General features: G+C 40.6%; 2 protein-coding genes and 1 pseudogene across 5 annotated transcripts in view; 1 reads left to right on the top strand and 2 right to left on the bottom strand.

Annotated features, from left to right (window-relative positions):
- Window positions 1–5,244, top strand: part of Impg1 (interphotoreceptor matrix proteoglycan 1) — a 128,745-nt gene extending 123,501 nt beyond the window's left edge. For all 4 annotated transcript variants that reach the window (XM_076918106.1, XM_034525062.2, XM_034525060.2 and 1 more), the window contains 3 exons: window positions 1–83; window positions 3,274–3,343; window positions 5,022–5,244. The exon at window positions 1–83 is cut by the window's left edge and continues 113 nt beyond it. In XM_076918106.1, coding sequence (XP_076774221.1) covers window positions 1–83; window positions 3,274–3,343; window positions 5,022–5,099 — 231 coding nt within the window. In that variant the 3' untranslated portion in view covers window positions 5,100–5,244. The remainder of the gene's footprint in view (window positions 84–3,273; window positions 3,344–5,021) is intronic.
- A 575-nt stretch (window positions 5,245–5,819) lies between these two features.
- Window positions 5,820–7,312, bottom strand: LOC117725091 (actin, cytoplasmic 2 pseudogene; annotated as a pseudogene).
- A 4,600-nt stretch (window positions 7,313–11,912) lies between these two features.
- Myo6 (myosin VI) overlaps window positions 11,913–24,157 on the bottom strand; it is a 122,800-nt gene continuing 110,555 nt past the window's right edge. The window contains 5 exon segments of the mRNA XM_076918064.1: window positions 11,913–13,629; window positions 14,193–14,411; window positions 17,479–17,505; window positions 20,693–20,824; window positions 22,378–22,481. Of these exon segments, the coding sequence (XP_076774179.1) occupies window positions 13,430–13,629; window positions 14,193–14,411; window positions 17,479–17,505; window positions 20,693–20,824; window positions 22,378–22,481 (682 nt within the window). The 3' untranslated portion in view covers window positions 11,913–13,429.

Genomic DNA, 24,157 nt, shown 5'->3' with positions numbered 1-24,157 from the left:
GGGACCCTGAACTACCAGGACCTGAACCTCTGTCCCCCTGGAAAGACTTGTGAGGCCGGCCGAGGACAAGCAGCCCCATGCAGGTAAGTCAAGTAGGTAGAACCAAGAAGAATCCATTGCTCATACTCTTGAGAAAGCTACTATGTAGATAAATTCATGTGCTCCTCTAGACCACCAGCCAAAAGTGTTATTTTGGATATTATAAACTAAATTGTGTATAAAACAAGCAGGAGGATATACAGGTTGATGATACAAGATCAAGAGAAGAGAAGCTGATGACTGTCCACAGGGTATCTCTATGTCTGTTACAGTTAAGGCACAAACATGGTTTCATATGGGTTTGAAACACTGCTTATAAAAATTCCTTTGGAAATGAGAAAGTGTAAGAGAAGACAGATGATAAAGTACAGAGATGTGTGGCTTCCAGTAAGAGAGCAAACTGACCTGAAATAAGATTTGAGACACCCAGATAGGTGACAAGCAGAACAAAGGCAACCTTCAAAAGAGAAGCCTTCTACACCCGGGAGTTTCTTTTAGAAAGCAGAGCAGATCCACAAGAGAGGAGTGAACTGGCCACTCAGGATTGGAGTGCAGCTGCTTCCTGTTTACAAACGCAGAGCTGCCTAAGCCTGAAGAAGTGACTTCTGAACCAGGTGTGGTGGCCCAGCTCTTCCGGGACTGAGGCAGGAGGACACCTGCAAGTTCAAAACTGGCCAGTTACAGTTTCCAGATTCCCTATCTGTAAAACAAAACAATTTCTATAATCTAAAAAGGCCACCCTAATGAGACACCAACCCCTGAAGACATTAACAGTTCCCTGCAGACACAGGCAAGAAGGCTAACAAAGAAAAGATAAGATTAGAGAAAAATATAGCCTATACTATAGACAAGCTACTGTCAATGACAACAACAACAATAACAGAAGGAGGAGGAGGGCAGTAAAAGATAAACATCCTAATGATAAAGTAAGCAGTGATACAGAGGTGCTGCTCACAGGAGAGGATTCTCAGTCTCACTGTATACGGGGATGTGCAAGTACAGTTGAGATCCTAAGTGTTGCTCATGAGTACAGATAGTGTGTAGTCCAGGGGTGCACCACTTCTAATCATCTCTGCTGCTGGATCTGTGTATCAGAACCGTCCTCGTTCAAGAAAATCTTTTCAGCATCTCTAGAAAATAAATGTGGCTTGAATACTCTACTTTTAAATATTTTTTTTCTTTTCTTTTATTGGATATTTTCTTTATTTACATTTCAAATGTTATCCCCTTTCCTAGTTTCTCCTCTGGAAACCTCCTATTCCATCCCCCTAGTTACACCTATTCAGTGCTCTGGGCCAGGTGCTTCTAGGTTCTTGGCCTCTTACCAAAAGAGTTGAAAATGAGGTCTCCCATGGAATTACAGAAGCAGCTAGGTAACTGGACAGAGTGGATTACAGAAGGATTCACTATTAAAGACTGACAGTGGATCACATGACTGAGCATATTCACAGCTCACTGGCTGGAGCCTGGAACCTCCCCCACCCCTTTTTTAAATTGGATATTTTCTTTATTTATATTTCAATTGTTTTCTCCTTTCTAGGTCTCCCCTTCAGAAACACCCTATCCCATCCCCCTCCCCCTGCCTCTATGAGGGTGCCCCCCACCCACTCACCCACTCCCATCTTCCCACTCTGGCATTCCTTTACACTGGGGCATCGAACACCCTCAGCTCCTTCAGTCCTTTCTCCAACTCCTCCATCAGGGACCCCTCGTTCAGTCCAATGGTTGGCTGCAAGCATCCCCTCTGTATTTGTCAGACTCTGGCAGAGCCTCTCAGGAGACAGTTATATCAGACTCCTGTCAGCAAGCATTTCCTAGCATCCACAATAGCGGCCTGGAGCATTTTTTTATGGCTACTAAGGGGCACAGCATGGTTATATAATTTACTTTTCCAACCATGTTTGTCCTGTCCTCTAATGCATTTGATTTTAACTATACACATATTAAATTGTGCATAGACATAAGATGGCAATGATTGTAAGCATTGTCCCTAAGAATGTACCAGAGGACACAATTCCATCTTACCCATGTGTACCCAAAACAAATTTAGGCCAGATCAGCCTCTCTATTTTCTATACCCAGATGCACTGGGAATGCAGCTGAAGAGAAACTCTCAAAAAGTGACTTTTCTCACCAAAGGTGAGGAAATAAACTGTTGTGTAGAGATGGAAGGGTTCAGAGATGTTCAGAGAGGAGAGGGGCAATGGGTGTGGTTACTAAAATCTGCTGTACAAAGCTACTGACTGCCACAGAACTTAAGATAAATAAAGAAATACATGTACACATATTTAAAGATGGAGCGAAATAAACATTTACTTGTAAGGGTGTAGCAGTACATTTCCCCCACTACATTTTACAATAAACTTGGTAATTTGGGAGGAGCTAATGCAGGAGAAGTAAGGAGAGGAAGAGGAGGAGGAAGAGGAGGAGCTGGAGGAGGGGGGGATATGTAGGAGCCATGGAGAACCAGAACCAGGACGGTCCTGGGTAACGATTTATATCTTAAGGTTAGATATTGGGAATCAACTCTAATTATGTGAGCAAAGTGTTAATTAAGCATTACCAAATATATAAAGCCTTTGGATAATATCTCCCACGCTGGCGTCTCCTGGGTGCCAGAGCCTGCGCTTCTGGCTGGCCTGAGCGGCTAGAACACGCCCAGTCGGGGCCTCAGGCCTTGCCTAGTTGCGAATATGGTGGGTGGCATTGTAACAAGCCAGATTGGGTGCCACCATTCTTTTTTTTTTTTATTTTTTATTTTTTATTTTAACCGTAACATAAGGGAACCTGTATAGGACAAAATCCTCCAAGTATTATGCCCATTTTATGATGAACAATATAAAGTGAAGACATGTATATTATGAAGAGAAAGTATATAAATATAATAAGTCTGGAATTGGAAAGCAGTTGAGACTAACCCTTACTTGAATAGCATTGTGACCAAAATGCTCTGATAGCATTTTTAGAATAGTCACAACTCAGCACTTGGCTTAAACAATCACTGCCCCCTTGCATGATGAGTTCATCCTCCCTGTTTCTCATGCGTTTCTATCTGCCCTTCCGAGACCAGTACCCAAGAAGTAAGCCATCTGAGAGTAGACACTGCACGGGCTGCCCCTGCAGGGCTGTGCTAAGCGCTTTCACTTGTCGTAATTTCAAATCCAAGATAGCAGCAGCCTCGCTACTCTTTCTGTGGAAGAGAAGAATCTACTGCTGGGTTATTTTTTCTTTCAGGCCATCAGATCACTCTACAAACCAAGCTCAGGAACTTCGTGTTAAAAAGCTACAACATCAGCAAAATAAGGTAAAATTGAACTTTCTTTGTTAGTTTAAGTAGGTTGAAGTTTGAAAAGAAAAATAGAACCCGTTCGATACCTACCCATTTTTTTTTAAAAAAATTTCAATGGGGATATATAAAGCACCTGTTATTTATTTGGTACACGTTTAGAACTGAGTGTGAGTGGGAAGCAGTATTCCCTGATGCAAAGATGGAGACTGAATATCCAGCAATTGAAATGTGTAAAATAATGAAATCACAGAAATAGACTAAGTGTTTTATAATATTCCCAATCTTTTCTTGAAAAAAAGTTTGTGAGTAATCAAATGTGTCTTTACAAAACTGAAATTTTCAAAGTAATAATATCCGTGGTACTGTTCATATAAGCTATGCTTAAATTCTTTTTCTTTCTTTTTGGTAATAGGCTGTAGAGCCCAGGCTGGTGAGGAGTTTTACACCCTCTTGCCTTGGCCTCTGGAGTGCTGTGGCGGTGGTCACACACCAGTCACCACACCAGGCTTAATTTTCTTTATATTTCAAATAACAATCATCCAAAATAAAGATAAATGTGTAGAAGCAGCATTATTTGTAAAACATAGGCAGCTCCAGAAAGTCTTAAAGTTAAAGACTCTTATAAAACAAGCTATTTTAACAAAATAATAAGCGATCATAGCTAGCGTATATGTAATCTAAAGTGCTTTAGTTTTTGTAAAAATAGCTTGAGGGAAAAGATTGGACATTTTTATTCCAAAAATTACCTATTTTTTAATTATAAGAGGTCTTGGATAGTAACAATTGGTAGAAGCAACCATTGCCCATGCTAGACACAATAAAACAAATTCCTGAGACCTGAGCCTGGGGTGGGTACCAGCTGACATAGCATCAGGACACTGCAACAGTAAGACTAGGAGGAATAATCTTTACTCAGTTGCATAGTGGGGATGAAACGTACCATCTGAATTTTTGAAACCAGGAAAACGGAAGAAACAGAATAAGTTTAGATATGGGCACATCATGATGACAGGATATGGGATTTGATATTGATAAAATTTGATGCTATTTTGAAAGGTAATTTGCTTTCCTAAGGAAAACTGCATTCAACTGTCAATATCTAGATCATAGAGCTAACTCTGAGAGACAACTTGTTTAATCCAGGATGAAGCAAGCAGCAATTAAATCTTGAAACACCAGAGAGAGGCTTGTCTTTTCATGGTGTGTGTGTGTGTGTGTGTGTGTGTGTGTGTGTGTGTGTGTGTGTAAGAGAGAGAGAGAGACAGAGAGAGAGAGAGAGACAGAGAGAGAGAGAGACTGAGAGAAAGACTACAAATGTAACAGTAAGTAACAACAAATGTCAGTGCTGGTAGTTCAAGGTCACAGGCATTGTGGTGGTGGCTGAAGGATGTGTGTTCCTTGAGGAATGCTGTAATGGATTAGTGGTGCCCACTATAACTGGAAAGAAACATGGTGAAATTCAGGCACAGACTATTTGCTCCAAAAGATGATCAGCCTGGAAACATATGAGGTTTAAGAAAGGAAAGGCTGCAGTCCCAGAGGGTTGTTAAGTTAAGAATAAATGGAAGCCATTCTGACCTTTCAAAGGTTTCCTAAATGGTGAGCCCACGCTCTCATCTCCCAAGGGAACTTGGACCTGAAGAACTTGATTTACCTTTGAATGACTCTTACAATAAAACTCTTCGTCTTACAGGTAGTCAAGAAAAGAAATTCTGGACTATCAGCTACAGGATTTGAAGAATTTGATGACCAGGGTTGGGAGGGAAATTAAAAACTGGAATCATATACATTATGCTTTAAACTCTGTTGAAAGGCAACATTATTTCTTAAAGAAAGGTGTATCCATTCTGTTAACTTCTGAAAAATTGAAGGAGATATTCAATGGTCACTGGAATACAGGCATGTGGCTAACTCTGAGGAACAACACGCTTGAACTAGAGAACCGTCATGTATTGGATGACAGTTAAGCCTGGGAGGACACATTTTTATAGTAAAAACTCAAATCAATCATTAGAACATATATGACTATTTTTAGACAGTACAAAGTAGAAAAAAAAGGTTATCTGTCTTTTTTTTTTTTTTTTCAGTTACTGCAGCACTTTTATTTTTCTTTACACAGTGACATGTTGCTGGGGCCTAATGTTCTCACTGAATAGTAGAAAACCAAAATTTGTCATTTCTTAAAGAATTGAGTACAAAAAACCTTACATAAATTAAAAGGATGAATACATTTTCAGGTGTCGATGCAAACGTTCCCAACTCAAGGCAAGTAACAACCCATGGCGGTCAGGAGGGAAAAACGAGAACGAAAACTAGGTCCTAAGGCTCGGACTTTCCCAACCTGTTAGATTGGCAAGAAGGGGTGGTAACTGGTTCAGGGTCCCTTGCAAGCCTCAGGAAATCCTGGAAGTCTGCTGTCAGTTAATACCCTACACAGTATACCTGGTGCTCACAAGATCCACCAGGCTGGGGATTTCTATCCACAGCGTGCTCTCCCCAGCCACCAAGGGACCGAGCCACATGAATTAAGGACTAAATCAAGATATGCACAGGGTATTAAACATGTACCAAGGGAACCGTTAACTTGAATACAAGGTCAAAAATCAGCAACAAGTCCTACGATCCAGTGCTGATATCAGATACAAGCTTCAAGGACAAATTTCTTTTCATGAGGCTGGCATGAGGTGTGTACAATTGACAGGGCAAATAGGTACTTCAGAATCAGCTCATGCAGCAAGCCTGGCAGCTGCTCAGTGCATCTAGAAGCATTGCAGTGGATGATGGAGAGACCCGACTCCGCATACTCCTGCTTGCTGATCCACATCTGCTGGAAAGTGGGCAGTGAGGCCAGGATGGAGGCGCCAATCCAGACTGAGTACTTGCGCTCAGGGGGAGCAATGATCTTAATCTTCATTGTGCTCGGTGCTAGGGCCGTGATCTCCTCCTGCATCCTGTCAATGCCTGGATACATGGTGGTACCATCAGACAGCACTGTATTGGCATACAGGTCTTTGAGGATGTCCACGTCACACTTCATGATGGAGTTGAAGGTGCTCTCATGGATGCCACAGGACTCCATGCCCAGGAAGGATGACTGGAAGAGAGCCTCCGGACACTGAAACTGCTCATTGCCGATGGTGATCACCAGCCCATCAGGCAGCTCATTGCAGCAGTAGCCATTTCTTGCTCAAAATCCAGGGCAACATAGCCCAGTTCTTTATGTCACGAACAATTTCAGCAGTGGTGGTAAAGCTGTAGCCCCATTCAGTCAGGATCTTCATGAGGTAGTCTGTCAGGTCCCGGCCAGCCAGGTCCAGATGCAAGATGGTGTGGGGAAGGGCATAGCCCTTGTAGATGGGCACTGTGTGTGTGACCCCATCACCAGAGTCCATGACAATGTCAGTGGTGCACCCAGATGCATACAAGGATAGCACCGCCTGAATGGCCACGTACATGGCTGGGGTACTGAAGGTTTCAAACATTATCTGCGTCTTCTCTCTGTTAGCTTTGGGGTTCAGGGGGGCTCAGTCAGAAGCACTGGGTGCTCCTCAGAGGCCACACGTAGCTCATTGTAGAAGGTGTGATGCCAGATCTTCTCCATGTCATCCCAGTTGGTGACAATGCCGTGCTCGATAGGATACTTCGGGTTCAGGATAGCCCTCTTGCTCTGGGCCTTGTCATCCACGTAGGAGTCTTTCTAGCCCATGCCCACCATGATGCCCTGGTGTCAGGGACGCCTGACGATGGAAAGGAACACAGCCCTGGGTGCATCGTCACCAGCAAAGCCAGCTTTGCACATGCCGGAGCCATTGTCAATGTTGAGTGCGACAATTTCTTCTTCCATTATAATCGGAGAAGGACGAGGCAGCGGAACAGCAGAAAGCAGCGCAGTGTAAGCCAGCGGCAGAATGTGAGAGCGTTATCTTTGAATTATTACATAAAGCTTATTTCAAACAAGTATAACTTGTTTTGTGGGGTGTACAGTATTGGGATCTGGTTCTTTTATATATTAGAATATACAGTTAAAAGATTATCATTTGGTCTAGAGAGATAGCTAAGTGATTAAGTGATTCCAGAAGACGTGGGTTTGGATCCCAACACCCACATTGAGTGGTTCACATACACTTGTAACTCCAGCTCCGGAAAACACAAACACCCTCCTCTGGCCTTTGTACCCACGTGCACATAACCACAAGCAGATACACTATTTTTTAACTAATTAATTTTTTAATTGGCGGCGGAGAAGCAGGCTGGAGAAATGACTCGGTGCTTCGGAACACTTGTTGCTCTTCCGGAAGGAGGAGGTGCAGTTCCCAGCACCCATAAGGCAGTTCACAACTATTCATAATTCTAGTTCAAGGGGATCCAACACCCTCTTCTAATTGATTACTTCCAGTACCAGGCAGCCATGTAGTACACACGCACTTAGGCAGGCAAAACACTCATACACACAAAATTTCAAAATCTAAATTTTAAAAATATTTTAGTTTTAAAGATGATCACTTGTGTGAGAGTCAGGTCTCTAGTGTATGAATGTAGTATCAAGCACTGTGATAAGGATATGTATGCTCCTCTCTCTCTCTCTCTCTCTCTCTCTCTCTCTCTCTCTCTCTCCCCACACCCCCAGCTCTCTCCAGTTTTCAGGCATTCTGGCTTTATATAAGCAGCTCTTGCTTACACAGAGATTATTTTGTTGCCTGTGATTTCTCAGTTGGTCTTCAAAAAAAAAAAAAAAAAGAGAGACACCAAGGCTCAGATACACACATCACAGGAAAATCTTACTCTTCTCCTTGCCACCCTAAAGGAAGATTTTGAAGGAAAACGGTATGTCAATGAGAAGCTGAAGAGGTGAGGTTATACAACATGACATGGTGTGGCCGTTTTCCACCAGATGAACAATGTCTTCGCACTGTCCTGTATGTATCTATATTGGCACCAACAAAATTCAGTTCAGCCTTTAATATGCTACTTGATGGGAAGTTCCTATCTCTGCATCTCTTTCAAATACAATTGTCAAATGTATTTGGGGCAAAATATATTGTAAGTTTAAAAATGTAAGTATATAACTATATTCATAGATTTATAATAATGTGTATCTATATTTTACTAGTCATTCTATGGATTTGATAAGCAAATAAAATAGGTTATTGTAATACTGCTATGACAGTGAAATAGTAAATATTGGTAGCAACATTTAACAAGAAAGCTATAAAACCAAAATCAAAATATTTCTTCATAACAAAGCTGATATTTTGAAAGGCAGTATTCTCGCATGAAGAAGAGATACAAGACTTTAAATTCCTTCTTGTTGGTCTCTCAAATGAGGAGCTTGCATCCTCACTCCTCCTCAAGGCTCCCCACCAAGGAAGCTCTATATATGGAATAAGGATGTCACATTGATATATGGTGACAAAGTCACAGGGTGAAGTATAGCAAGAATAGACTGATCAACCCAATCCCGTATCCCTGGAACATCCCATATGGAGGCAGAACTGCTGAAAGCCTGACAGGCCAATCACAAGCAGGTGGAATGATTACATAAGGAGAGAGAACTGTCTACCCCTTCCTCCCATCCCTGCTCGCTCATCCACGTTCAGTCTAATGCTAAGCAGTGCAGGACAGGTGTCTATAGAGAAGCTAAGTAGGTGAAACATTCTGTATAAAGTATGAGGAGGGGTCCCAGTTTTGATTAAATGCTTTTAACTCTTTGGATCATCCATGTTTTGACATCCAGAGAAAAGTAGTCCAGAACGATACTAGTTTCTTTCTGCTCTCAGAGACCCACCAGGAATGTGAAGATTCAAAAGTCTTCATAGGGCAAGCTATCCAGACTGGTGCTCAAACCTCAGGCAAGATCTTCTTTGGGTCACCAGGTTTTATGAACTTTCTCTTCTCACAGATTAGTCAAGAGTCTGGGCTGAGACATCCAAGATCAGTTTGCCTCCAGTCTAAATGGGTTTAGTTGCTCACAAACAGCCCTGTTTATTCCCTGCATGGAGATTACATACAAATGTTTGGTCAGGATTGAGGAATTTTCAGTCCCCTGGAGTGCCTGCCTGCCTCTCCAAGCAGCCACCTAGCACACAGTTTATCCCCAACATGCCCCACCTGAAATCTACCAGCAGTGTGACGTTTCACACCCTGTATTAAAAGCACACAATACACAAGGATGTTCTACATATAAGGCAGTTTATTTGAATTTCCAGTACATCAGTATTTTAGGAAAGTATTAGACACACACTTTTCATGAAATGAATAAAAATTAGCAATTACAAATAGACAAGCTTCCAGAAGTGAAAAAATTGTGGCTGCTTAATACACCTGTTTGTAGTTTGATGTTCAGCTTCTATATTGATGAAAATTAAGATTAAAGATTGTGCAGTTTTCAATGTACATTAATTTTTCCTAACTCTCTCCTAGAAAACTTCCAAGATTAGAAGTTACTTCACACATAAGTTAGTGCTGGGGAAAAAGATTTGAATTGAACCAAATTGTCAAAAGATGAGCCATTGACACAGGCAGGCTCTCCACTGACCCTTGCACACAGCTCGTGTAAAGGAAGCCAAGTTCTTTCCTGGGTGCCTCCAGTTCAGCTGCACCAATCTATCTCCAATGCTAAGATAAACATGCCAGGTGATGCACTATCCAAGTTTACCAACCTTAATTTCTGCTCCTAAGCTGTAGCAAATACATCCTAAAACTCAGCCAGGACCCAAGAATATAAGTTGTCTAGGGTGTCTGAGTGTCTCCCCACTGAGATGCAGTCTTCAGGGGATGCAAGATTTCCCTCATCTTCCACTAATGCCCTAATGGTTATCACTGTTCCCACACTTCATCCTTATCCTCATTGTTAAATGTCCTCTGCCCTCCCCTCCCCTCCCCTCCCCTCCCCTCCCCTCCCCTCCCCTCCCCTCCCCTCCCCTCCACTGTTAGTGTATCTTCTGGAAACAATTAAAACTCAATATTTATTTACCAGTGTTGAGGACAAACAGTAAAGTGCAGGAACAGCCCTTTGTAAGTCTCCAGGGCTCAGTCGCCAAGCAGACAAACATTGTTTTCACTGTATGACTGGAGCAAAGGCATTTATATCTCTTTCATGGTCTAGTAACAAACTGAATGACCTTCCTGGTTTACTACAACTTTTTATATAAAGAAGTAAAATTATCATTAGCTGGTATTAACTGACTGATTAGGTCAATAACTGTTCTGCTAAACCAAGTATTGTAAAGCTATTTAAAAAAAAACAAAAAAAAGGTCTACATATGTGAATTCCCCTGAGAACCATATTAGTAACCTGTGAGTGAAACTCTCTTCCAAAAATATCCAACTAAAGGCCAGGGAGATGCCTCCCCATAGAGCCTCACCTGTATGAAGCCCTGGGTTCAATCCCCAGCATCAGAAAAAAAAAAACAATTAATAAAGATGACATGTAATAAATATTATTATTATTATTCCTGTGGTTTCTACTATCTAAATCCCACAAGAAACTCCTTAAGCACAAGAAACTGCCTTAAGCAGTTTTCCTAGTTGCTTGTGAAACCAAAGGGCTCACTGGTCTGTTACGTCTTTTTACATGCCAGGCTGAGACCTGACTCCCTAGTCACCTTTAGGACACGGCAGTGCTTACTTATTTTGCTTCTTCTCATATACCTGTGCATAGGTGGTCTCTGTGACAGTCAAGGGGCTGAATCTTTTGAACACACCAGGCCTCTAGAAACTCCCGGTACTCACTGAGAGCATATCTCCCTACTAACACATGTCTAACTGTGATGCTGGCATTGTGCAATGTCACTACTGAATTTAACATGTAAACACTTGCCATCATGTTGTTGTTGTTGTTGTTGTTGTTGTTGTTGTTGTTATGTTCTATTAAAATGTACACCCAGTGTGGTGGAAGAAACTGGAGCTGACAAACATTACAGAAATTAGTTCTCCATGTATAGTATATTGGTTTAAACTTGAATTTTAAATGGCTGACTAACTTAAGAGTTAGCTGATTGGGATGCCTCAAATTCTTGCATAGCCTTTGTGGATCTGATTCCATGAAACATGGTAGAGAAGCTGGATCAAGGTCTCATGGAACATCATTTCTGCTGTGCCCCAAAAAATGATGTTCTAAAGTCTCCCTGGGAGGATCTGGATGCTATGACATGCAGAAGGCTCAAAGCCTGCCTGAATTAGAGCAGGTCTCCTGCTTGGCAAAATTAACTCGGGAGATATCTGAAATGGATGCACTGTAGGCCAACGTGGTGACATAATTAGGAAGAAAATGGTCGGAGATGACTGAGAGTCATCTGTCAAAAACCACACTTTCAACAACGCTTTGCTGCTGTGTATTTTCTATAAATTCTTTAAAATATTAAGATCTGTCATTATCACAATTCCCACATTTTGATTAATTTTTCATCTGGTGCTTATCCAGAGGATATAAAAGTGCGTCAGTAAACAGTGCTACGCTGACAAGTCACTAAGAATCCATTGGGCCTAGATAATTATTTTTCCCAAAGACTATATTCATTTCGACTAGGAAATAAAGCTTACTCAGTTTCCTACACAAATAAAGACACCAATCAACAGTGAGGGATGGAAGGGGAAGAACAGGTTGTTTATTTCAGTAACTATGCCTCTGTCGTCAATCACAGGACCAACAGAGGGTAAGTCTAAGCAGTAAGACAGCCTCTAGAAGAAAACCTCATTCACATTTTCAGTTATTAGTAGAGACAGGGTCACTTAACTTCCTTAACACAAAACAATCATTTCCACGATGTCATAATAATAAATAAGTATTCAGTACTAAGTCATCTTCAAAGGAGCAATTCCGACAATAGTACCCGAGGCTTCTGAACATGAATCTAAGAAAAAACAATCTGGAGATTTCAAAGGTCAGGGTATTTAAAAACAAAGAGGAGTGTGAAGAATAGTTTTACTTTCTACTTTTATTCTAAAATACAAAGACTCCTTTGGGTGTCAACATAACTGCTTGATGTATTTTTTGTCTCTAAATTCCTAATATTAAAGTCGTAAATATTAGCCCAGCTGCTGACATCTGATGAGGACTAAACAGCACACAGAGGGGGTGTTTGAAAGGCTCCCTGCAGCATGAAACAAACTATGTCTAAGTACAAGGGCTTTGGGATTACAACGTTTACAAAGCAGCTCTACCATGTCTCAAAGGCCAAAATGGATGCCCAGGAGAAGGGAAGGAGCAAGCAAGCCATCTGAAGCAGAATACCAGCTTAAGTAACAAGAGATAACTTGGACAAAGTTCAAACTGAGAGACTGCAGTTGAGATGAAGTGTAAAAAAATATTAGAATTCAGTTCAGTAGAGTCACAAAATACCACCTCAACCCTGCGTCCCTTCCACAATGAAACAAAGCTATATCAAAACCTCCAGTGGTTCAAAGAAACAATTTCCTTTACTCAACCTTGGATTCGGAAGAGGAGATTCCAAGAGTAACACAGAGCTTGGTAGACAAATACCCCACGTCTGTGCCGAATGCGCCCAGCACCTCCTCTGCACATAAGACATTCCATACATTAAGGCTTCTTTCCAGAATTCTAGAACTTGGGGATCATGGGCGCTAAGCACATTGCAAGGAGGGAAAGTCCATTTGCATGGATTTGTGAAAAAGCAGATAAAATACAGCTTTTTAGACCAAACACATCTGTGCCTTAATCAATTCAAGTACCTTAATTCTTGGACAAAATTGAGCTAAGATTTCATTATCTCAGTTATAAAGGCACTGTGACATCCTTTTCTTTAAAAAGTCAAATGCTTTGAATTTTAAAAAAAAATAGTCTTCTCCTTGACAATACACAGCAATAAGGTGGTCCGTGTGCAGAGTGAGAAGTATCAGCGTCTGTCTGGGAGCAGAAAGCATCACAACAGTGCAGGGGGGAGGGGCACTGATGGAATCAGGGTTTTCCTCTCTTTAGGTCCTGAATCCACTACCTCAACCTTAATTAACCTTGAACAAATTAACAAAATCCATGATTATTAAAATCTGTTCACTTTGCATAACACATTTCTACCAGGAGCAAGGGAACCTTCTGGTCCCCTCCCCGCCTGTGAGGGTCAAGGGCTAGGCTGGGACCCATGTCTACTTGAGCAGGTTCTGCAGCATGGCTGTAGCATAGGTAGGCCGGGCCTGCCTGCTCTCAATGGCGCTCTGAAGATACTGGATGCCTCCACAACGCTCCCAGATCTCTTCAAACTGTCTGGGCAAGATCTCAGCACCACGCTTGCGAGTCAGACCCGTCTCCTCAAGATTCAATTCACACATCTCCATGTCGTCCTTGCCTACAGTCGGAAGACACCACAAAATTACCATATCTTTGCCCAGCATTTTTATGAGTGTTATTCCTGAACATCCAACAATTCTCGTGGATTTGAGAACTTACAACTATATCTGCAAGATGAAAATCTGCTTACGTTCTTCAGAAATCACTTAAGCTTGCCCCCCACTCAGGACTCTGAAAATTTATAAACCCCACCACTGATCGAAGAAATCATCAAGATTGATATGAACTCTGTGTGCCCTCAAAGCTAATACAAAACTTAGAATTTAGCACCAAAGACAAGTTTCTTAGGACAGACTTTTCTGTTCTCTAAACAGACATAAAAACAATTTTGCTTTGTAAATCAGTTAATCTCCCTTTGACCAGAGATGAGACTGAAGTGTAAATCTCAGTCATTTGATCCTGAAATGCAGTAACTGGCTGATTACGTTAAAATCTGTTCACTTTGCATAAGGCATTTCTACCAGGAGCAAGGAAGCGGTGAACTTATATATTAGACTGTTTCATCCAAGGATTTACCATCCTTTTTTTGTTTGATTTTTTTCCCCTGTGAATTATACACACCGGCTACAAGAAGGATGGGTGGCTTGTCAGGGTGCAGCTCCATCTGCCGAGCAATCCACGGTCCGTCAAAATGGGCATACCACCAGCCCTTTTTCTTGTTTTGAGGGTCTTTGTACTGGTCAGCGGGGCGGATGAAGGGGATGCGGAAGAAACGCTGCTGTCGGTTCATCTCAATCTCCTGCTGCCTGGCAGGGAGCTGAGCTGCAGGGTTCTGCTGAGCTATTATACAGAACAGACAACTTTACACCAGCCACCCACAGGAAAAGAAAACAGGCATCATTCCTAAAATACACCACGAATTTTAAAGAGGGGAGGGGGAGAACAGAGGCTCCTACAAGTAAATTTAAAACGTTAGTATTAGTTGCCCATTAATGAATCCGATTCGTAGTGGGATTTCTTACAACTGTCTTTGACAAAAGATGTTTCTTGGTTCTCTGCATGTGCATGCATATATACATTCAAGCACTGTGCACATGCACGGTGCACACACACACACAACTATTGTGCTCATGTACACACATGGTATATAATCGTACATAGACAGGTATGGGCACATGCACAGTACACACACTCTCAAGTATTGTGCACACACACACACACGGTCACACACTCACATGTACTCTCAAGTATTGCACACATCCAGCGTACACGCATGCTCTAGCACTGTGCACATGAATGGGCACATACAAACACACTCAAGCATTGTGCATGTACTTGGTACACACGTTTAAACATTATGCACATGCATAGTACACATACACACACTTAACCACTGTCGCACACTGTACACACAAGCGTTGTATATAGTCATAGTACACATGCTAAAGCTTTGTGGATATACAAAAATGTGGTTCACACATGGTCCCCACTGCCACCACCACCATCACCATCACCACCACCACCACCACCACCACCATCACCACCATCACCACCACCACCACCACCATCACCATCACCACCACCACCACCACCATCACCACCACCACCACCACCACCACCACCACCACCATCACCACCACCACCACCACCACCACCACCACCACCACCACCACCATCACCACCACCACCACCACCACCATCACCACCACCATCACCACCACCACCATCACCACCACCACCACCACCACCATCACCACCACCACCACCATCACCACCACCACCACCACCACCACCACCATCACCACCACCACCACCACTGGCAACAAAACCTTTACCAGATTCCCACAAATGACTTCTCAGTAACCCCAAATTAATTCACATAGCAGGCAAGTAGTCTAGTATTATTTTTCCTACAAGGATTTCAGGTAAAAGTTGAAGAATAACTTACATATGACTACTTAAAACTAAATGAATAGTAATTTTCAAATTAGAAAGATTTGTTCATTTAATTATATTTTCCACCAAAGGTAAGTCCATTCAAAACTTCCCTCTCTTACCAACTTTGGGGTTTTTTAAAAAGGTCAAAATAGCACAGAGAAAGTTGCCCCCAAAACACTATATATAACAGTAAGTATGACCCGTTCCTCAAAAATATTATTACTGCAAAATGAGATTTCTCTTGACAGAAAACCCACTGAAAAGGGTGGTAAAGGATATAATATATGGGCTTCCTTATCAATGGAAAGAAATAATTCTTCCTTTTCTGCTGTCCTAAACCTTGCCCTATTCAGTACAGAATGACTGGGCTTTTATTTTATGTGCAAATTTGTAAGCACATCCCTAGAGTAATGTCTTTATACCCTGAGCAGGTGAGGCTGTTTGTGTGCTTTATACTCCCAGCTTTGAAAGTACAATTTACTGCAGTTCCAAGAACCTTGATATGAAGATCAAAGTGCATCAATGAAAGCGCATCCGGTACATAACACCGCCCACAGCACGTGACTTTCGGAAGTGCCGAAGGGATGAAAATGCTCCTACTCTAGTTTACACCCTCAAGAAACTCAACAGCTTTTGGAAGGTTAGGTTTATTTATTTGCAAATCAGAGAAAGCACCAAGCACTGAAGGAAACCACCCAAGCCTATGAAAGAATGAAGGGCCATTTTTGTTAGTGAGGTTAGGAGCCGCATGGCCTTTTGCATGGAAATAGAGAGAGGTTTGTTCTCTTGTTCCTGTTCCTCCCCTGTACTCCCCGCAACTCAGTGATCAGACCTGAAGCTTAAAAACAGCTAGTTTACAAAGCGAATTCCAAGCCAGCCAGGAGTGAGACTCTGCTTCTAAATAAACAGATGGATGGATGCATGGATAAAGAGTTTAAAAACAACAACCCTCCTGGGTGGTGAATGAGTGACTGGAAATCTACTAGGGCGCTTACACTTTCTAGTCACTAACTTGTTTGTGAAATATCTGCCTCCTGAAGTTAACACACTGAGTAAAATTAAGAAACCAAACTTTTTGATAGCCTTTTCTAGTAATAAAAAAAACTGGGATTTTTAGCTTTTCAGAGCTAAGAACTTCAGTTAAGTTTTTTAAAAAAGACAGACATTAAAATATTCTTCTTAACAATCTGTTTTCGTCCAATCATGTCCCCTTTAAAAGTCAGGGATCCAGAAACAAACCCTAGCACTCGGAAGGCTGTGGCCGGAGCCCTGAGACTGGGCAGCCAGTCTGAGGTAGCTACACCATGAAGCGATGCCTCAGACCACAGGACAAAACACAAATTATAAGAAGTGCCTGGAAAAACCAGGCCCGACAAGGTGGCAAAATTAACTGAAGTTCTCGGCTCTTGTCAACAAAACCCCAGCTGCCAAACCACTCTCCTCTTTCTAGGAACTTACTAAGGGAGAGGTGGCCTTAGTTTCCGAGGTATGGAAGGAGTGCTCGAGCATTACTGGACGTCATCTCCCTCTCCCGCCCGCAGGGGGCGTTATTAAATAAATGTGTGCATACTACAACACTGAACTCAAGTCTCCCGGACAGAAACACAGGTACCATCTCCATGCAGCCTCTGCAACCAGCACCTAAAAGTTAGTCTTTCCTCTAGTCAGCTGGAAAACGAAGACAGCATTTTGCTACAGTAAGAAGTGTGCACAGCCAGTTTTAAATGAGTGAAATCTGACAGATGACACCATCATGTGGTCCATCTTTGTTCTGCATACGTATTTTAATTCATCTGAGAAAATGTATCATACCTCAAGTCAGAATATATTTTAATATAGACAGGCATCTTTAATATTCCACAACTCCACTTACAATGTAGCAAAACAGTGTTTGGTAGAAAGTTAGTACTGCAGAAAGGACTCTAACCCCTCTTCCGGTTAGCGCATGAGTTACCACCCATTGACTTACGTGAATTGTTCAAAAATGGTGCAAAATCTGCGAACAAATATTGTATGTTGAAGAAAATATAAATATGCCAAAGCTGTTAAATGAGCACTTTCCTAATTAATAAATACATCCCATCAATTGAGGTGGTGACCAACATGCAAACTCTGTCTATACCAAAGAGCTCAAAGAATGTGCTCTGATTTAAAAAATGATTTTTTAGAAAGCACAGAACAAAGAAAGAAATGAAGAAAGGGAGGGGGAAGGTACTTTGGTTAATTACATTTTAGAAAAATCTGTTTGAGGTGCAGGTGAAGAGTACCAAAATTTAAAAATTGTACTTCATTTATAATTTTGGGACATAAAAACTTAACTAATGATAATACTGTCTTTACACAGTCAATATATTCTAACCTCTTAAAATTTCTTAAATCTTAAACTTGTGCCTATTTTTTTTTTTAAGAGTTGTTTATTGTATGTATGTCACTGTCTTCAGACACGCCAGAAGAGGGCATCATATCCCATTACAGATGGTTGTGAGCCACCATGTGGTTGCTGGAAATTGAACTCAGGACCTCTGGAAGAGCAGTCAGTGCTCTTAACCACTGAGCCATCTCTCAGCCCGTGCCATTTTTTAAGAACTTAAGTGATTTCCAAAATCATAATCTGAAACAATTATAAATATTCACTGCATAATTTAAACTGTCCAAGATCATTTATGGAAATCTCTTAGTGTGATAAAAGAGGTGAGAGCAAGCTCGGTGACCCAGGCCAGGAAGGGAGAGTATTCTTATTCTTAAGGGAGATGCTTCTTCTTCATCACTATAGAAATTTACCATAGTTTATCAGTCTATTACTCTTGCAGTCAATGACATCAGGTTTTATTTTTGTGAATCACAGAGTGACCTCATTTCATGGTTTCAAACAAATCCCAATTCTTCTAAATATAACAACTGCACAGCACAAACTTTTTGACATTGACCTAGGAAGTTCCCAAAATCCCCCTCCCCACTCCTCTCAAGCACATTTCTGTGTCAGACCGAATTTTATATGAAGAGAATTCAGAGAGAAAAGCAGGATAAGGACTTCACATTTGAAAGTAGATTTTTATCCCCCCCCCCAAAAAAAATGCCCCATAATCAAATTATCTGAAGGTTGACAAACTGATTGTATTTGCATAAAAATTCTAACTTTTTACTCCTGGGTAGAAAGAACTCTTAGGAAATTTCCCTGGTTAGCCGGGCAGTGGTGGCACATGCCTTTAATCCCAGCACTTGGGAGGCAGAGGCAGGCGGATTTCTGAGTTCAAGGCTAGCCTGGTCTACAGAGTGAGTTCCAGGACAGCCAGGGCTATACAGAGAAACCCTGTCTCGAAAAACCAAAAAAAAAAAAAAAAACAACAACAAAAAAAAAAAACAGGAAATTTCCCTGACATAATATTGTACTTAACAGCGGCAAGTTGTTATTTGCTTCATTTGGGGACAAAAGTAGGTTTTTTTTTTTTTTTTTAAGTAGCAAAGTTTGAATGAAAACTACATGAAATATGTGTAAGCCCCCTCTATTCTTGGTGTACTTATTTAGATGTGTATATTTTACAACTCAATGCAGACCTCTCATAGTAAAGATAATCACAGAACCTTATAGCTAATAGTGCAGCTAAAAAAGAAGAACCCACTGTTCTCCTTGTATGTCATTGGTAGTTTGCTTATATACAAAACAAACGTGGTTTCTGGAAAAAAAAAAAAAAAACTTAATACCTAAACAATAAACCTTACTACTGTATTCAGTACGCAGAAAAAAGGTTGGGGCTTCTACCTTTCAAAACCTATCTCTCAGCTATAGATGACCCCAATCTCTCATTTTATTAGAATTTGCCTAAAATCAACTACAATCGCCATCACTGTCTTCCTTATTGCTCTCAATAAACTCATCCCTACAACTGAGAAACACTGAAGCCCTATTATTTAACTGACTTTTATTTCCTTGGGAAGTAGTGAGAATTTAAAACTACATCCAAGAACTCAAACTCGATGCATTGGTAAACCACATGCCCATGTGTTGAGAACATATGACACCTGCTTATCACCTTGATGCTAATCTGAATTAAGAAAAATTATGATGATATAAAAGTACCAAAGAATCTAATGAAATTCCAGTTGCTGCTTTAAACTTTAAAGAGCTGGATCTGAAGAGACTGTTCAACAGTTATGAGCACCTGCTGATCTTTCAGCAGACCCAGGTTCAAGGTCCACCTCACGCAGAGCAGCTAATAACCATCTGTAACACCAGTTCCAGGGGATCCAGTGCCTTTCTCTGGCCTGCACACATGTATTGCAGAGATACATCCAAGCAAAATACACATACACAAGTTAAAAATAAATCTTTTCAAAAGATTGAAAATCTAGCTCATATTGCACGCCATCTGAGCCAAGGTGACAGTCTGCTCCAACGAGTTTGCCCTGTCCCACTTCCTGGTTTCTACATCTAGGCAAAACTCAACAGTATTATAAAGTAAAATTTGCAGTGAACCTTTTTAAATAGGACAATTGACATGGTGATGAAGGACACAAGAACCAAACCCTTTCTTTTTCTAGGCTATGATCCCATTCCAGAGTATACCAGAAGGGATACATATTAAAAATATAAGTATATTTGGTTATTTGGGGAACTATTCTAAAAACTGAGCTGGATTAAATTTCAAAATAAGGAAAATTTTAGAAAATAAAAATAAGATGCTTTTTAGCTCTATAAAAAATACTAATGTTCATACATAAGCTCATGAGCATACAGAGTGAACCAATCACAGGAACCTTTACATTTTTACATGTAACCCTTTTTGTTTGAGTTTGGACTTTTTGAGATGCTGAAAAAAGCACATTCCAGGCAAGCACTGGACCCAATATAGGCCAGCCGTCCTCATATAATGTGTGTGTGTGTGTGTGTGTGTGTGTGTGTAACTATGCACTTCGTATTGGACAACTTTGTCAACACAGACAAAAAGATTCTTACCTTTAGACTTGGTTATAACAAGTAAATTCAATGTATCTTGACACATGACTTTAAAGATCTATTCCATAGGGAATGCTATATATGACAGATAATGATGATTGTATCTTGTTCATTAGATCACAATAAGAGAACTTTAAGTTCACTATTTTACTCAAACAAACTTACTTCTAGCTCCATGGATTTATACGTACTAAACGTAGAACAGTGAAAAGTACAGATCTGTTTTTACCATAATCAGTAACAGACTTGGGTGCACGCTGCTCTGTTTCAGTATTTCTCTTCTTGTTCTTGGATTTCCAAGCATGATACACTTTCAGTCTCCTGTGAAACTCTTCTCTGCATGCTGCCAGGAGCTCAATGTCTATTGATTACACAGAAAAAAAATTCACATTCTAAATTATTCATCTGACATAAGTATTTGATGGCATAAACAGGGTATGCAAAAAGCGTTGTTGGGTTTTAGTTTGTAGGACAAAATAGAAAGATGAGATACGCACTTCAAGGCCTTTACCATGTACAGTTTATTACTCACAGATAACTACCCTAGAGTGTTGGTTACTCAAGAACTCCAGAATAAACAGGTACTTTATACATGAAGAAATTGAATCAGAAAGGTTTAAAAAAAATAAATAAGACAATTAATGTGCTCAAACACAAGCAAGAGGTAAATGTATGACATTTTCACATTTATAATACACTGGATTCAGTGAGGAAGAACAGAGAAAGAGCTCTGTCCAGCTAGGATGCTTCTATTAGTAGACAGTATTCTGAACATTAAGCACTGTGCTTTATACAAGGGCCTAACTATGTGTGAGACTCGGGTGTTGTGCTTCACGCAGCTGTTCGGCTGGAGGGGAACAATTTAAAATTTGGTTACATTGCTATTTATTACTCTGGATTCACAGAAGAAAAGATTCAGATATTCAAGTATTTAACCATAATGATTAGCATTAAAAGAGCCACTCATTAATACAACCTGAGTTATGAGTATTTGATCCTTTTCTGTGACCTGGGTAAGAAATGGGACAATACATCTTATTCAATAATAGCAGTGTGTTGGTTCGCTCTAATTGTCAACCTCAGGCAACCTACAATCACCTGGAAAGAGTCTCAGAGAGGCACTGTCTAGACCAGGCTAGCCTGTCTGTGGACATGCCTGTGGGAGGTTGACTGGTCTGTCTAGACCAGGCTAGTCTGTCTGTGGACATACCTGTGGGAGGTTGACTGGTCTGTCTAGACCAGGCTAGCCTGTCTGTGGACATACCTGTGGGAGGTTGACTGGTCTGTCTAGACCAGGCTAGCCTGTCTGTGGACATGCCTGTGGGAGGTTGACTGGTCTGTCTAGACCAGGCTAGCCTGTCTGTGGACATACCTGTGGGAGGTTGACTGGTCTGTCTAGACCAGGCTAGCCTGTCTGTGGACATACCTGTGGGAGGTTGACTGGTCTGTATTAATTGGGGTGAGATGGCGCAGCCAACCATGGGTTTGGACTAGAAGTGTGTAATAGTGGAAAAGGAAGGTAAGTACAGTGCATACACTTTTTCTTTCTGCTCTTAATTTGGATGTGATGTGACCAGTTGCTTTAGCCTCCTTGTCTTCCATTATGATAGACTGTAACCTTGAGTCATGAGCTACAATAAGCCCTTCTTCCCCTAACAGTCTTTTTGTCAGGGATTTTATCACAGCAACAGAGCAACAGAAAAGAAACTGGAATACATGTCTTTCTTTTGATTTGGTGACTAAACCATGTCTTGATTTTCAAGGGAACAAAGAATAGCAAATACAGTGGTTTAGGTACTATGTACACATGCACATTCACACACATGTGCACACACACATAGCACCCCAGTCTAGGTAGTTACCTTAATGGCTATTGGTATGGTCTCCTCCCCTTCTCATCTTCTCCACACTTACCACAAGAAGTATTGATTGTATCGCGTAGTTCTGCATATTTCCATTTACTGAGATCATGTTTCTTGGTCCCAGCAGCAGCCTTGGTAGCTTGTACAGCAGGGCCTCTGTAATAAAAAATTTCACATATTTAAATGAGAAATATACTGGTCATGAGACACACTCAGAATCAAGTTTCATGATTTATTTTAGCCCCAATGTGACAAAGAACGAGGTTAAATGCATCAGATTTCAAAACACAAGAAAAAGGAACACAGATGTTGTGGTAAATAAACATTGAGGGGTCTAAAATCCTACCTCTTGGGTATCAAAGAACTAAACCCCTAACCCACCTCTATCATTTTCTACCTGAAGAACCTTTCTTTGAAAAACGGCAATGAAGGCAAACTACTTGAGATGTAGTCTCTACCATTTTCCATTTTGAAAGAATAGCAGACCCAGTAAATGGCCAGACAGAGACACTTTATATGACTAACATTATTGAAAAAAGCTCCTTTGAAAACACATCATCCTTCATGTGCCTTTTCTTGGGTTCTTTTCCTTCTGTTTATTTGTTTTATTCTATTTGATATGTTTGTTTTTGCTTTATCTTATTATATTTCATTATATCTTATTACTGTGGGAGAAGTAGAGGAAGGAAAAACCATAATCAGGATATGTTAATTGAATATATATATTTATTCAACAAAAGAAAGACATTTTAAGAAAAGAAAATATATCACCTTTTCCTGAGGTGACAGAAATTACGTTTTCAATATTAAACCTAAAATGAGGTAAATAAGATATCTTTGACTCTTTTAAAGGCCTATGTGTATACTGTGGTTGAAAATGGCATATTTCACACTACATACTTAAAACTCTTTGACATGGGGACCATAATATACTGACTGATGAGTAATAAGTGGCTACTTAATCCTTTCTGCATTTTACGGTTAATATCGGTTTTACTGCTGAATCTGCATTTATACCAAGTTGCATAACTGTGGATTTGCTTATAGCTTTTCATTCCTAACTGCTTAGCTCAAAGAGTCAACTATAAGTTACAGAGCAAACTTAGGTGTCCATCAGTAGAACAAAGTTATGTCAGCATTTGCAGAAAATGCATAACTAGAAATAATCAAATTAAGCCAGTCTCGGAAAAATAAGTATCACATTTTCTCTTATTTTTGACTTCTATATTTTATACAGATACATAAAATATGTATGTATGTGTGTATGTATGTATGTATGTATGTATGTATGTATGTGTGTGTATGTATATGTGTATGTATGTATGTGTGTAAGTATATGTGTATGTATATGTGTATGGATGGATGGATGTGTGTGTATGTATGTGTGTATGTATATGTGTATGTATGTATGTGTATATGTATGGGTGTAAGTATATGTGTATGTATGTGTGTATGGATGGATGGATGTGTGTGTATGTATGTGTGTGTATGTATGTGTATATGTATGTGTATGTATGAGAGTAGAAATTTAACTGTGTAGGGGAACAGGAGTAACAGGAGGGAAAGGCAATAAAAGCGTGGGTAGGATGTGGCAGAAATATTCTCAATAGTCAGTTGTATAAAAATGACCTTATGGGACACACACATGTACAGTGAGTGTGTGGAGTAAAATCTGATTAGAGCCAACTATGTGTCTACAAGATCTATCATCCTTACCAATACATTATTGCAATACATATGGAAACACTCTTTTCTATATCTCTAAACTGCCAATCAATAACGTAGCTGGAAAAAAAGTCGCTCTTCCCCCTACTCTTTTGAAAATGTTTTCT

Source organism: Arvicanthis niloticus, chromosome 21, assembly GCF_011762505.2.
Source record: "Arvicanthis niloticus isolate mArvNil1 chromosome 21, mArvNil1.pat.X, whole genome shotgun sequence".
Classification (NCBI taxonomy): domain Eukaryota; kingdom Metazoa; phylum Chordata; class Mammalia; order Rodentia; family Muridae; genus Arvicanthis; species Arvicanthis niloticus.
The sequence above is the reverse complement of the archived record's forward strand: the minus strand, read 5'-3'. Positions and strand labels throughout refer to the sequence as shown.